The sequence below is a fragment of the Mobula hypostoma genome, chromosome 22, assembly GCF_963921235.1.
Source record: "Mobula hypostoma chromosome 22, sMobHyp1.1, whole genome shotgun sequence".
NCBI classification, from domain to species: domain Eukaryota; kingdom Metazoa; phylum Chordata; class Chondrichthyes; order Myliobatiformes; family Myliobatidae; genus Mobula; species Mobula hypostoma.
In genome coordinates this window covers 17,704,450-17,719,027 of record NC_086118.1, presented here as the reverse complement: position 1 = coordinate 17,719,027, position 14,578 = coordinate 17,704,450, and the positions used below count along the sequence as shown (strand labels likewise).

The window sequence follows — 14,578 nt, the reverse complement described above, 5'->3', positions numbered from 1 at the left end:
CTACATCAATAAGAAGAAAATATTGTCAAAAATACATCTGATTATAATTCTAAATTCACATTTTACCCGACACCTGAATATAATCCTAGATTCACACTTTACCTGAATTTGTACAAGTTTACCCAGTGTGCAGAAGAATTTGAGTTATTTGTGCAATATTAATAACCCCAGCATTTTGTACCCTTCTAGCTAGCAGACTGAGATGCTCACCTGATGAGGGTTGGTCCCATTGGATAGAATATCCAACAAATCAGCAGAGGAAATAAAATAGAACCTGGGGAAGGCCAGTCTTTTGGTGTCAAGATATTCAGCCAGAGCTTTTTCACAGAGTGCCAGTCTATGCAGGAAGAAGATAGGAACAAAGCACCCATTTACATCACACTTAAGATTTACTGAATGCAATTTCTCATAAAACTCCGATAACCTAGCATCCACAGGACTCTGGTGGTTTCCAGCCAGCAAGATTTTCTGGATTTCTAGTACCACAATTTTTAATTCACTGCTTTGATTTTACAAACCAGCACAAAAAGTTCTCAGGTGAATTTACAGGGAATGGTGCAAACAGGGCCCGATGGTAGAAAGGAGTATGGGTAACAGAACCAGATGAGCCAGATGCTGAAGCAGTGGAACTTTCAAACAGTAGACATGATTATTGGAGTCTTACTACATTGAGCAAAAAATGTGATGGACTTTTTTTATGTTTTGAAAACATCACCCTGGCCAGCTGCCAATACACAAATTAAATAAGATAAATAGACTTCCAGACTGGTGAGTATACATCTTGAGGTTTTCAGAGTCTTGTGGGTCTTGCCTAGTGCAAAACAACATTAGCCTAGTTTACAAAATTTTTTAATTCCTCAGAAAGGCTGCAGCCTTTAGAACATGTCTCATGTTGTCTCTGCTAGTTTGGATAAGTTATTTACATAGATCTTAAAGTCCCATCTTCTTTCCATGAGCAACTACCATTTAAATACCAGGACATTTAGGCCTAAGGCAACTCACTGTTTTCACTCATGTCCCATCTGTATATGCAGAAGCAATCAAGTTCCAGAAGACCCGCATCATGCTCGCTGAACAAGTTTTGCTAGCTTTAGTCTTTTATGGGAAGTGGATGATTTGGCAAAGGTCAATATTTTCATTGCCCAGCCCTAGCAGTTGTTATAATTGAATGGCTTACAAGGCAATTTAACACATTGCTAAACTGTTTCAGGACAGCAGATTTCCATTCCTAAAGAGCATTTGTGAATCATTATTGTCCTTACAATAATTTAATACTTCTGTGGTCACCATTACTGACACAAATATCATTCCCCAGATTTACATATTTTAAATTGTCCAGATGTTCAGACAGCATTTCAACAAGTCTCCAAGGCCCGTGACCTTAACGAAAGACAAACAGAAGCTTATCATATTACTTACTTTCTTACTATTCTTAACAATGCCCTTCCAACTCCATTGTTCAGTAGTTTAACTTTAGGAGTGGGTTTTATTGTGCTTTACAACCTCAGGGAGCACAGCAGCTGAAGACAGAATATAGCCAGACCAAGCTTTGAACCCCCAAGAACTTTCAAAGGAAGACAAAGGTCATGACTTCACTGATAGATTGTTTTACTCCACTTCTTTTTTATTACAGCACTCAATATTTCATTTAGTTCATTCAATCGAATGAGAAAAGTTTTAATTTACCTCACTTGGATGTCTTCAAGCTTTTCACACAATCCTGGTTTGTTAGTGGCTTCCACTACATTTGGAGTTCTCTCAGCATCCCATGCCAGTTCTTTAAAGTCTTTATCAATGCTATCGAAGCGTTTGGAATCCTACATGACGCACAGCACAACCATAATTTTCTAACACATTTTTATGACCTATTTTAGCATAAAATATGAACGGAACAACTTCTAAAAATGAGAAGTGTTATTTATACTTTTAAAGTGGCCTCTAAATATTTAGAAAAAGATGAAAAGGAAATGAATTGAAGATAGAAAGAGCTTGATCTTGCTTGATAAATATATAAACACCTTTAATCAATCTATGTTCTTTGATAGTTTTAATAGTAAATATCTGATCTCTTCAATCTTGAACATTTCAACAGATCCAGCATCCACAATCTTGTGACAAAGGTGACAAAGTCTAGAATTCCAAACACGAAGTGCGAAAAAGTGCTTTTTAGTTTCACTAGTAATCTAGCACTAGTGTAGAATTAGATCCTTTGATCTAGACTTCTCCTGACCTTAGAAGAAATCCTCCAAGGGAACCATAACTTTGTCATGGTTTGGAGGGTTGCGTGCCTCAGTGACCCAGAGAGCTATGCCAGCTGGAGCCAGGGCTTTATACTTTGGCTCTTGGTAGGGTCACCCATGCCAAATAAGTCAAAGGGTAGAGGACAGACTAAGAGTGGTCCTCTGATCCTCCTGGTTCGGGGGTTCAGCTCAGGGCTAACAGCCCGGACTGGCAAAACAAAATTGTTATGGAAATAGCAATGAAGAATCCTCCTAAATCTGAGAGGGACTGTATTCCTGAGTCTCCACTGAGGACTTGCGTGACAGTAGTGAAAACTGAGAGAATGCTCCTGACACAGTGAAGGGAGCCCTAAACACACTGAGTAAAGGAATACCTTCACTGCTACCCTAAAGGCAGCAATTAAATCAGAAGAAATAACTTCTGCATCCTTCTGAACTAAATTACTGAACATTTTATCCCCTCATTAGATTGTCACTTAACATTCAAAACACAAGAAATGCAACCCAGTTGTATGCAAACTATCTTCATAATTTAGCCCTCAGAAACATTCTGGTGAACCCTAGTTGTACCATGCCCTGGACCAATATGTTCCACTTGAAGACCTACAGGCAAAACTGAATGCATGACTTCAATAAGCTGTGACCACACTCCATCCATTTAAAAAATCACTTACATTTCTTTGTATTTCAGCTCCATTGAGACAAAGCCCAATATTTCATGAACTTCCCAATTACTTTTTGTCTCAGATGTTTGTGCTTTGTGCATCTGACCATCCAAATGCTTTTATTTTCTCCAGAGACACAAAAGATTCTGCAGATGCTGGAAATCTGCAGCAACATACACACAAAGTGCTGGAGGAATTCAGCAAGTCAAGTGGCATACATCAGGGGAAAATGGACAATCGAGCTTTGGTTCAAGATGTCTTAGACCAAAACATCGACTGTTCCCTTCCAACCATGAATTTTGCCTAACCTGCTGAGTTTCTCCAGCCTTTTGTGTGTGTGTTGCCCCTTATTTTCTCCACTATTTTTCACTTTTACGTTAGCTCAAAAACTGACATATGACTTCTGAGTTATAATTATAAATTTAAATGCTATAATTTCATCACACTTAAAACTACAAAGTAAATGTTTATTATACCTCAGGCAACTGAGAGCGAATATCTTCAGACCCAATGAAGATGCTTTCAAGATGTGACCACGTTCGTTGCACCTCAAACCAAACTGATATTACAGAGTCGGCGATAGACAGCTTCTTCTGCCAGCAGGATACCTCTTCCAAAAAGAAAGCAATATACTTGGACGTCATTAAGTTCTGCAGCTGGACCTGGTTGTCCTCCAGGGTCTCAATAAGCTCCTCATCTGATTTGAGCAATGGGACAGAAGTGCGTGAGTGATGTTCATACTGAAATTCCATAGTGCTCCAGGTGGCATTCAACTCCTTCAATACCTTTTCCATGCCCATTTCTTTTACAGCCTTGTCAACAATTCCACAAACCTCTTCTTCAAAGTTGTGCAGATTCAGTTTCAAGAGGTCAGCTAGAGTTGTGCTATCATCCATTGTAAATGTTACATTTGTAGCTTGCATTAGTTGATACCAATGTCTATCACGAATAGCTGGATTCTGAAGTTCAGCTACAGCCCTTAATGAAGTTAAAATATTCTTTACTGTGCTGTCCAATCCAGTGAAAGCGTCCCATGCCCGCACTTCTTTATCTAAGGCACGGATATCTTTAGCAAACTTTTTACATTCTAGATCCATGTTTTCAACATTGATTTCTCTCCACTTTGTCGTCTTCCAATCATCGATGCTTGAATGTACCATAAAAATCATATCCCACAGTTGTTTCAAAAGATGTACTTCTTTTCTACATTGTTTTAATTGCTTATAGTCTGGTACGTTGACCTCAAATAAACTGGCAGACTCATTAATGGTGCCCATTGTTGTTTCCATCTGGCTGATCTGAGAGTGGACAACATCCAGTATTTGGTAGGCTTGTACACTATCAAACCTAATGAAAAGAAAAGACAATGAATCACTATATTAGAGAATATACACTTCTTTTCTTCATTTTGCATATTTAATAATTACAGACTCAAGAAAAGTCACTTAGGCCACTGAATAAAATATGGATACATCATAGCAATCACAGCATGATACAGTAACTACTGTATCTTCATGTAATCACTAAGCGAGAATCTCCAGTGATGACAAAGATGGAGGTTATACTGTATGCAATAATTTTTCAGGACATGGGCATTGCTGGCAAAGCCTTACTTTATTGCCCATCTCTCATTGCCCTCCAGAAGCTGACAGTGATCCACCTCTTTTAACTGTTGTATTCCTTCTTGTGAAGGTTCTTCAGGTGTTGGGATGGAAGCTCCAGGAATTAGATTCACATCAGGACGCTATGTGACTTGGAGGGAACACTGCAAGTGTGGTGTCTCCATATGCCTGAAGCCTTGTTTTCCTGGTGGTAAAACTTGCCGGTTTGGGAGGTGTCAGATAGCTTGGCTGAGAAACCACAGTATATTTTATATGTGGTACACAATGATGGAAGAAATGCTTTGTGTGATGTATAGGATATCAGTCAAGTTGGTTGTTTTGTTATGATTGCTTCTGGCTTCCTGAAAGTTGTCAAAGTTGCATTCAGTGATTCTCATTTTCCTGAATTGTGCCTTGTAGATGATGGACTGTGTTGGGTATTTCAAGCTGATTTATTTATCACAACACACCATACCCTGCCTCATCCCTGCTTTGTTCCAGTCAATGCAGTATGTTCATGGAGGGGCCTAATATACCTACCGGGGAACGACTGCAAAAGGATCCTGAAGCAGGAATGGCTGACCTTCAACAAACACAAACCATCTTCCTGAAATGTCTCTATACATACGAGTGGTCGGCCCCTCAACAGCAACTGACTTCAGTTTCACCCATGCTTCTTGATGCCACATTGTGAAGTATTGCTTTGATGTCAATGAAAATCATTATCACCCATCTCTGGAATTCAGATTTTTGGTTAATATTCAAACCAAGGTTATGATAAGGCAACCGGTCCTAAGAAATCCCAAACTTTGTATCAATAACTATCTGACTGGCAAATAGGTGTCACTTGAGAATAGTGCTGAAGATACCTTCTACAACTATGCTGATAATTGAGAGTATATGGAGCAGCTGAATTGGATTTGTCCAGTTTTTGAAGACAGCTCACTGAGGGACAACTTTCTGCAATTGTCGAGTGTGTGCCAGTGTTACAAATGAATTGAAACAGCTGGGCCAGAAGCGCAGCTCGTTCTGGAACAGAGGATTTCGGAATTGCAGGCATACCCCAACCTTTGTTACTCCCAGTACTCTCAGCCTTTTCCTAAAATCAAATTGGATGAAACTGGTTTCTGTGATTGGGATCTCAGGGAAACAAAAACACAGATGAAACTTCTACTCAGCAGTTTCAAATAAACATGGTCATGTAAGTATGCTTCAATACTGCACCACCATAACGAATTGAAATGCTCTTGAAGTCTTCTTCTTCAGTTAGATGTTAGTGTCCTATTCATGATTTGGGAGGAATACAAAACTTTGATCTGATCCACTGGTTGTGAGAATACTTAGCTCTGTCCACCACATGTGTTCTAGTTACACAACATACACCGTGTCCAGGAGTGCAGCTTCAGTAGGTTGCCAGTTCATTTTTAGGTCTATCCAGTGCTGCTCTCAGGATGTCCTCTGCACTCCTACTGAAATAAGGCTGATCTCCTGGATTGACAGTAATTGCACAGTGAGCTTTAAGCCAAGCCACGGAATTACAGTCTGCTGCTAATGGCTCACATGGATGATTTATTAATAGACGCCCAGTATTAAGCTAGCCGATCTCTTCTGGGTTTGTCTCATTTAGCTCAATTGTAGTGACACAGAATTTAATTAAGGGTACCCTTTTTGTAAAGATTTAACTTGTTTCCACAGGTACCATGGAGTGGTCATTTCATAGAAACATAGAAAACCTACAGTACAATACAGGCCCTTCGGCCCACAGAGTTGTGCCAAACATGTTCCTACCTTAGAAATTACTAGGCTTACCTATAGCCCTCTATTTTACTAAGCTCCATGTACCTATCTAAAAGTCTCTTAAAAGACCCTATCTTATCTGCCTTCACCATCGCTGCCGGCAGCCCATTCCATGCACTCACCACTCTGAGTAAAAAACTTACCCCTGACATCTCCTCCGTACCTACTCCCCGGCACCTTAAACCTGTGTCCTCTTGTGGCAACTATTTCAGCCCTGGGAAAAAGCCTCTGACTATCCAGATGATCAATGCCTCTCATCATCTTATACACCTCTATCAGGTCATCTCTCATCCTCCATCGCTCTAAGGAGAAAAGGTCGAGTTAACTCAACCTATTCTCATAAGGCATGCTCCCCAATCCAGGCAACATCCTTGTAAATCTCCTCTGCACACTCTCTATGGCTTCCACATCCTTCCTGTAGTAAGGTGACCAGAACTGAGCACAGTACTCCAACTGGGGTCTGACTAGGGTCGTATATAGCTGCAACATTACCTCTCAGCTCTTAAACTCAATTCCACGATTAATGAAGGCCAATACACCGTACACCTTCTTAACCACAGAGTCAACCTGCGCAGCTGCTTTGCTCATTCTATGGACTCGGACTCCAAGATCCCTCTTATCCTCCACACTGCCAAGAGTCTTACCATTCTGCCAATATTATCATGACAGATGCATTTCCACTGGCAGATTGGGGTGGCCCGAGTTAGCACAAATCAACTAGGTTTATATATCTCTTGCTGGTTCATTTACAGTCTGTCATGATCTAGTCTGGATCTTCAGAACACAGCCAGCTTAGTCCCTAGCCAGGATATGTTCTGTGTCCTTCTAACTTTAAGTGCTTCTTCTAAGTGTTGTTCAATGTGGAGGAGCATCAATTCTTCAGCTGAGGGAAGTTTCCTAGCTTCTGGAAACACAAAAGACTGCAGATGCTGGAATCTGGAGCAACAAGCAATCTGCTGGAAGAATTCAATATGTCAAGTAGCATCGGTGGAAGGAAAGGAATTATCAACGTCTCAGAACAAAACCCTGCATCAGTCCAGATGTTTGCTTTTCCAAGCCTCTCTTTGGCCTAATGTCCAGAGAGCCCTGAAATCACTGTTGAGAGCTTCAAGGGCTATCTTCTCCGACCTTGTGCACTACGCAGCCATTTTTTGATGGTTTATCCTGGCAGCTGTAGGCAATGTGGCTTGTGATGAGAAACCTGTAAGGTTGCCTGAGGTTATGATTCTGTGAATATATTCAAAGCAGAATGCTCTTTGACAAGTCTGCAGGACAGTTTTGTAAATTTAGACACCACTCCCTGAATACTGTTCTGGTTAACAAAAATTGGTGCAATCTGGGTCATATTATGATGAAGGAATGTGTTTGTAGACCGGATATTGAACTTTTTACTGTTGGACTCCGGCCATATTCCACCGAGATACAACACTGGGTGGCACGAGAGGTCGTTCCTGCCTGTGGCCATTGAACTTGCAGCTCCTCCCATGGAGGGTCAGACACCCTGAGCCAATAGACTGGTCCTGGACTTATTTTCCATCTGGCATAGTTTGCATTTTGTTGTTTGATTGTTTGTGGTTTTTGTATTGCTATATTTATGGTCTATTCTTAGTTGGTGCGGCTGTAACGAAACCCAATTTCCCTCGGGATCAATAAAGTATATCTATCTATCTATACTTGTGAAGAGGATTGCATGAGGTCAGCTAGTTTGGGATTAATATTAATGAGTGTAAATTCAGTGCCTCAGGCAATATCATGTGGATTCATTCTCTAATATAGCAGAAATTGTACAACTGAGTGTCTTGCTAAATCACATCACAGGATATGCACAAGTTACATTTACAAGTTTTAAGCATTGGCAAATTGGTACCCATCTTCAAAAATCTAGTGGCACAGTACCAATAATTAGGATTAGCAGACAATGGAAACTGACAAAATTAGATGGGACAGCTGTTCAGCAACTCTCCATATTTACAATATGAGTGACCTCAATGTAAATGAACATCAAGGGATGGATAAAATACAATTGAGTTGATGTTGTCCAACGTTAAAATTACTATCATAACCATAGTCGTAGCAATAAGCAATCCATTCATACAAATACTTCTGTAAAGAGGTGATCAAAGCATCAAAGCATATCAAACTGTTACAAAGCTTGAAATTGAGGCAGGCACACTTTTCATTAAGCTATATTGCAGTACATAACTCGAGTGGCTCTTTAAGGAAAACAAAATTACTGAAAGGATCTATAACGATGGTTGCTTTATAGAAGATATGTGAATTTTTCATCCTCTGTATCAAACTGTTGCAATTCTGATTGGAACCTTTATCTTATTCCTTTCCACCAGCTCTTAATATCTTGTATTAGGCTAGACTGGAATACATTAACAGTGCCTGTTCCGCATGAATATGAAGCAATTTCAACTTAGTATCAAAACTGCATTCAGTCCATCAACTAATCTATCACTGTAGTAGAGTAAAATTTACATCAAGAAAACAATCTTACATCAACTGGAATTTGAAACAGTTGAAATATAATTCAAGCAGGATGTGAAATCCGGTACTCAATGTGACCCTTGAACAATCTGAACACTGCAATCCTAATACCTCTTATATCAAAATATCCAGTGTAGTACCAAATCCAGCATAAATTTCAAAAATATGGGTGCACAACTCTATGCATGTGTTTTCCAAACATTCATGAAGCCCACCTGAAAGCAAAATGGTGATAGTCCCAGACAAACTGGAGCCAAAAAACTGGAATACTACCCATACATTAGCTATAAGCTGGCTTGTAGCTGACACACAAGGTGCAGTCACCCCTCACCTGAATGGTGCATTTTTGCGAAATTGCTCTCGGAACTTGTGTTGCTCCACATCAAAACTGGCACATTTCTTGCGAATAATTGTGACTTCATTGGCCTGAAGGGGAGCCACATGTTGCTTTGTTGTCACTGCTAGTTTCTTAGTATTGCTCCACTTCTCTGGTAGCTCCTGTACAAACAAGCACCAACATATACTGTATACTTCACTTCAATCCATGTTGCACAATCTACTATATTTCAATAATAGTTCTGGAAGCAAGGCAAGCAATGTGAAAGCACCCTCTTATAAAGATACAACTTTTGTCATTCTTCTGCTACTTTTCATGAGCATTGCTCCCAGTGTATTTCCTTGCCATCCAAGTGACCTTCACTTCACAGGCCTATTGAGTAGCTAAGTACTTAGAAGGGTCAAAGTGACATTGACCTTTCTAAATACTTAGCTAGTTAATAGGTCTGTGGTATAGTGAGGTATGTTACCAGCAAACTCCTTAAACTTCTTGCATGATCTTCTGACACTAAGTAAGTGAAAGTATTAAAGACAGGTCTCCTGCCTCTTACTCAGAAGATCAAGACTCAGGGATGACTCCAGGGATCTGAACATATTCAATGAAGTAAAGTTCAAACTTAAAAGTAAATTTATTATCAAAGTATGTACTTGGAGATTCATTTTCTTGCAGGTATTCATAGTAGGGCAGAGAAATACAATAGAATCAATGAAAACTGCATACAAATACCGTCAAACAATGAGCAAAAGACAAACTGCATATTTGAAGAATTAACATAGTAATTAAATAATAGGAGAACATGAGTTGTAGAGTTATTGAAAGTGAGTCCATTGGAATTAGAACCAGTTCAGAGTTGAGATAACTGAAATTATCCATGATGGTTCGGGAGCCTGATGGTTGAAGGTGAATTGCTTCTGAGCCTGTTGGCGTGGGTCCTAAGGCTCCAATGGCAGCAGTGAGAACAGAGCTTGGCCTGGATGATGGGGGGTCTTTGATGATGTAATTATTTGATTCAATTTTCAAAAAAAGCGAATAATTACTTCTGGGAATAGGCTCAGCTCTTGTTCTGGTCAGAAGTTTATAGATTCAAGTCCCAAAGCAGTTACGTGAACACGTGACCAAAACAGAGTGCACCTGACTGACATTGCCAGGACTGACCATTTCAGTCCTGGGACCCCTTACGGCAAATTTAATTTACACATTTTTGCATTTAATTGAAGGATTGGTCAGATGGAAGATGAAATGAAGGCAGGCAGAAAACATGGCTGAGGCAACGCAAGGATAAAAAAGAGCTCAGGGTCTTTCAAAACTTTCCAGCAGGCTGCAATCATGATGATGATTCTTGGAATGAAAAGGTTGGGCAGGTTTGGGCCTGTACTCATTGGAATTTAGAAGAATAGAGGGGAGTGGATGGGGGTGGTGGGGGGAGGAAATCTCATCGAAAGCTACCAAAGGTTGAAGGGACTAGATGGGGTAGATGTGGAGAGGATGTTTCCTATGGCGGAGGTATCCAGAACTAGAGGGCACAACCTCAAAATTGAGGGGCAACCTTTTAGAACAGAGTTTTGGAGGAACGTTTTAGCCAGAGAGCAGTGAATCTGGGGAATACTCTGCCACGGATTGTGATGGAGGCCAAGTCCGTGAGTTGATCTAAGGCAGAAATTCATAGTTTCTGGATCGGTCAGGGCATCAAAGGATATGGCAAGAAGGTAAGTGTACGGGGGAGGGAGGTGAGTGGGATCCGGGATCAGCCATGATGGAATTGCAAAGCAGACTCGATGAGTTGAATGGCCTAATTCTGCTCCTATATCATATGGTCTTATGGTCTAATAATCTCTTGGGCACACGGCAAGGGCCAATAAAAGTAAGTGAGGTGTAAGTGGAGCAACCATTATTGGAGTGCATAGTGTTAGAGTGGCAAGGCTTTGGCAAGAACAGACACGGGCTAAAACTTAAGCTTGAGAAGTTACAGGTATACCAAGTGTAGGCATATGACAGTTAAGGCAGTGGAAATGCTTTTCCTCTGAGACGTGGGATTTCAGGGTCTTCCTAATGACTACATCTGCAGTAAGTTCATCCAACTTCAGCTCCTGACTGACATGATCAAGGAACTGGAGCTGGAGCTGGATGCACCCAGGATCATCTGGGAGGCTGAAAACCTCACTGATGAGACTTTTACTAACGTGGTCACACCCAGAGTGCATGTTACAGATAGTAGGTGGGTGATCACCAGGAGAAGCAAGGGGACGAACCAGTCAGTGCAGGGTTCCCTTATGCTCAATGCCCTCAGCAAAATGAACACCTTTTTGGATACTGGTGGGGGTGGGGGTGGGTGCAGGAAATGATGTTTCAAGCAGCAGCCAAGCCAGTGGCTCTGTGGCACTCTGAGGCTCAGCAGGGAAGGGTAAAATCAGACAGTGATAGGAAAGTAGATTCTGTGGCTGTGAAAGAGATGCCACAATAGTATGTTGCCTCCCTGGTGCTAGGGTCCAGGATGTCACAGAATCGCTGCAGGAGATTCAAGAGGGAGGATGAGCAGCCAAAGGTCTTGATGCACACTGACACCAATGACATATGTAGTCCTGAGCAATGAGTATGGGGATTTAGGGAAGAGGCTGACGAGCAGGACCTCCAAGGTAGTAACCTTTGGAATACTCCCAGTACCATATACTAGACAAGACAGGAATAGTACAGGTAAATGAGTAGTTGACGAAATGCAGCAGAGGGCAAGGTTTTGGATTATTGGATCACTGAGATCTCATCTAGAGAAGATATAATCTGTACAAAAGGGACCGGTTACACTTGTGCCCAAGGAGAACCAATATCCTTATGGGCAGGTTTGCTAAAGCAGTTTGGGAGGGTTTAAACTAATAGGCAGGGGGATGAGAAATGGAAATGGAAATGGAGTGATAGAGCTGAGAATGGGGCAGCTGGTATACAAATAAATGCAGTGTGTAGTGAGACTGAGGAAGGACAGAAAGATGACAAGTCAGAATTGTGGTCAGAGGGATGAGTTGAAGTGCAATGGGATAAAACCAAAAAGGGTGATGAACACAGGTCTGAAAGTGTTATATTTAAATGCATGCAGTACACGGAATAAGCAGCGCAGTTAGAAATTGGCAGGTTTAACATTGTGAGCATCACTGTGTCGTGGGTGAAAGATCATAGTTAAGAGCTTAACATCCAAGGATACACATTGTATTGAAAGAACAGGCAGATAGGCAGAGGAGGTTGGTGGCTTTGTTTAAAAAAAACAATAAAATAAAATCCTTAGGAAAATAAGACTTTGGATCAGATGATGTAGAATCCTTGTTAGGAAACTACAAGGGCAAAAAGACCCTGATGGGAGTTATATACAGGCCTCTGAACAGTAACTAGGATATGGGGTACAAATTACAATGAGAAATAGAAAAACCATGTAAAAATGGCAATATTACAATAGTCATGGGGGATATCAATATGCAGGTAGATTAGGAAAACTAGGTTGGTGCTGGATCCCGAGAGAGGGAATTCTTAGAATACTTACGAGATGGCTTTTTAAAGCAACTTGTGGTTGAGCACTAGGGGAAAAGCAGTTCTGGATTGGGAGTTGTGTAATGAACCAGATTTGATTAGGGAGCTTAAGGTAAGTGATCACAATATGATAGAGTTCACCCTGCAGTTAAAAATAGAGAATATTAAGTCAGATATCTCAGTATTACAGTACAGGAAAGGATATTACAGAGGCATGAAATAGGAGCTGGCAAAAATTGATTGGAAGGGGACACTAGCAGGGATGATGGCAGAGTAGCAATGGCTGGTGTTTCTGGAAGCAATTCAGAAGGCGCAGGATAGATTCATCCCAAAGACGTAGTTTTCCTTGTCAACCACGGCTGACAAGGGCAGTAAAAGACACCATAAAAGCAAAAGAGAGAGTTTATAAAATTAATGGGAAGCTAGAGGATTGGGAAGCTTTTAAAAACCAACAGAAGGCAACTAAAAAAGCCATAAAGAAAGAAAAATGAAATATGGTAAATAATATAGCCAATAATATGTAAGAGGATACCATTTTTTTCAGATACATCAAGAGTAAAAGAGAGGCGAGAGTGGATACTGGACTGCTGGAATATGATGCTGGAGGGGTACTAATGGGGGACAAAGAAATGTCAGATGAATAGTATAATTATTTTGCATCAACCTTCACTGTGGAAGACACCAGAAATTCAAGAGCATCACAGGGCAAATGTGAGTGTAGTGAAAGAAAGGATCGGGTGTAGTTGCTATTACTACAAAGTACTCCGCAAGCTGAAAGATCTGAAGATACTTAAGTCACTTGGACAAGGTGGACTACACCCCAGGGTTCTGAAAGAGGTAGCTGAGGAGATTTTGGAAGCATAAGTAAAGATCGTTCAAGAATCAATAGATTCTAGAATGGTTCTAGAGAACTGGAAAATTGCAAATGTTACTCCACTGTTTAAGAAGGGAAGGTTGGAAAATGTTGGGGTCCATTATTAAAGATGAGGTTTCAGGGTACTTGGTGACACATGGTAAAATAAGCCGAAGTCTTGCCTCACAAAGCTGTTGGAATTATTTGATGAAATAATAGGCAGGATAGACAAAGGAGAGACAGTGAACGTTGTTTAGTTGAATTTTCACAAGGCCTTTGACAAAGTGCCACACATGAGGCTGCTTAATAAAGCAATGGTATTACAGGAAAGATAATATTATGGAGAGAGATTGGCTGACTGGCAGAGCGCAAAGAGTGGGAATCAAACGGGCCTTTTCTGGTTGGCTGCGAGCTGTGTTTCACAGGGTTTGGTATTGGAACTGCTCCTTTTCATATCATATGTCAATGATTTGGATGACGAAGTTGATGGCTCTATGGCCAAATAGCAGATAATACAAAGAAAAGTGGAGGAGCACATAGCATTGAGGAAGCAGGGAGTCTGCAAAAGGACTTGTACAGATTGGGAGAATGGGCAAAGTGGCAGATGGAATATAGTGTAGGAAAGTGTATGGTGATGCACTTCCGTAGAAGGAATATAGTTATTATCTTTTTCTATTTTCTAAACAGAGAAAACACAAAAATCAGAAGTACAAAGGGACGTCGGAGTCCCTATGTAGGATTTCCTAAGATTAACTTGAAGGTTGAGTTCATGGTAAGGTAAGCATTCATTTCAAGACGAGTAGAATATAGAAGTAAGCATATGGTGCTGAGGCTTCACAAGGCATTGGTAAGACCATACTTCGAGTATTGTGAGTAGTTTTGGGCCGATTATCTAAGGAAAGATCTGTTGGCATTGGAGGAGATTCCAGAGGATGAAAAGGTTAACTTGTGAGGAAAGTTTGATGGCTCTAGGCCTGTACTTGCTGGAGTTTAGAAGAATGACAAGCTATCTGCTTGAAACTTAACGAATATTGAAAGGCCTAGAAAGAGTGGATGTGGAGAGGATGTTTGTTATAATGGGC

At 40.7% G+C, this 14,578-nt stretch overlaps 1 protein-coding gene across 1 annotated transcript in view; it reads right to left on the bottom strand.

Moving 5' to 3' along the window:
* Nucleotides 1–14,578, bottom strand: part of dnah9 (dynein, axonemal, heavy chain 9) — a 585,611-nt gene that overhangs the window by 503,490 nt on the left and 67,543 nt on the right. The window contains exons 19-22 of the mRNA XM_063074264.1: nt 9,128–9,294; nt 3,382–4,252; nt 1,687–1,817; nt 211–337 (exon numbers count right to left, since the gene is read on the bottom strand). Of these exons, the coding sequence (XP_062930334.1) occupies nt 211–337; nt 1,687–1,817; nt 3,382–4,252; nt 9,128–9,294 (1,296 nt within the window). The remainder of the gene's footprint in view (nt 1–210; nt 338–1,686; nt 1,818–3,381; nt 4,253–9,127; nt 9,295–14,578) is intronic.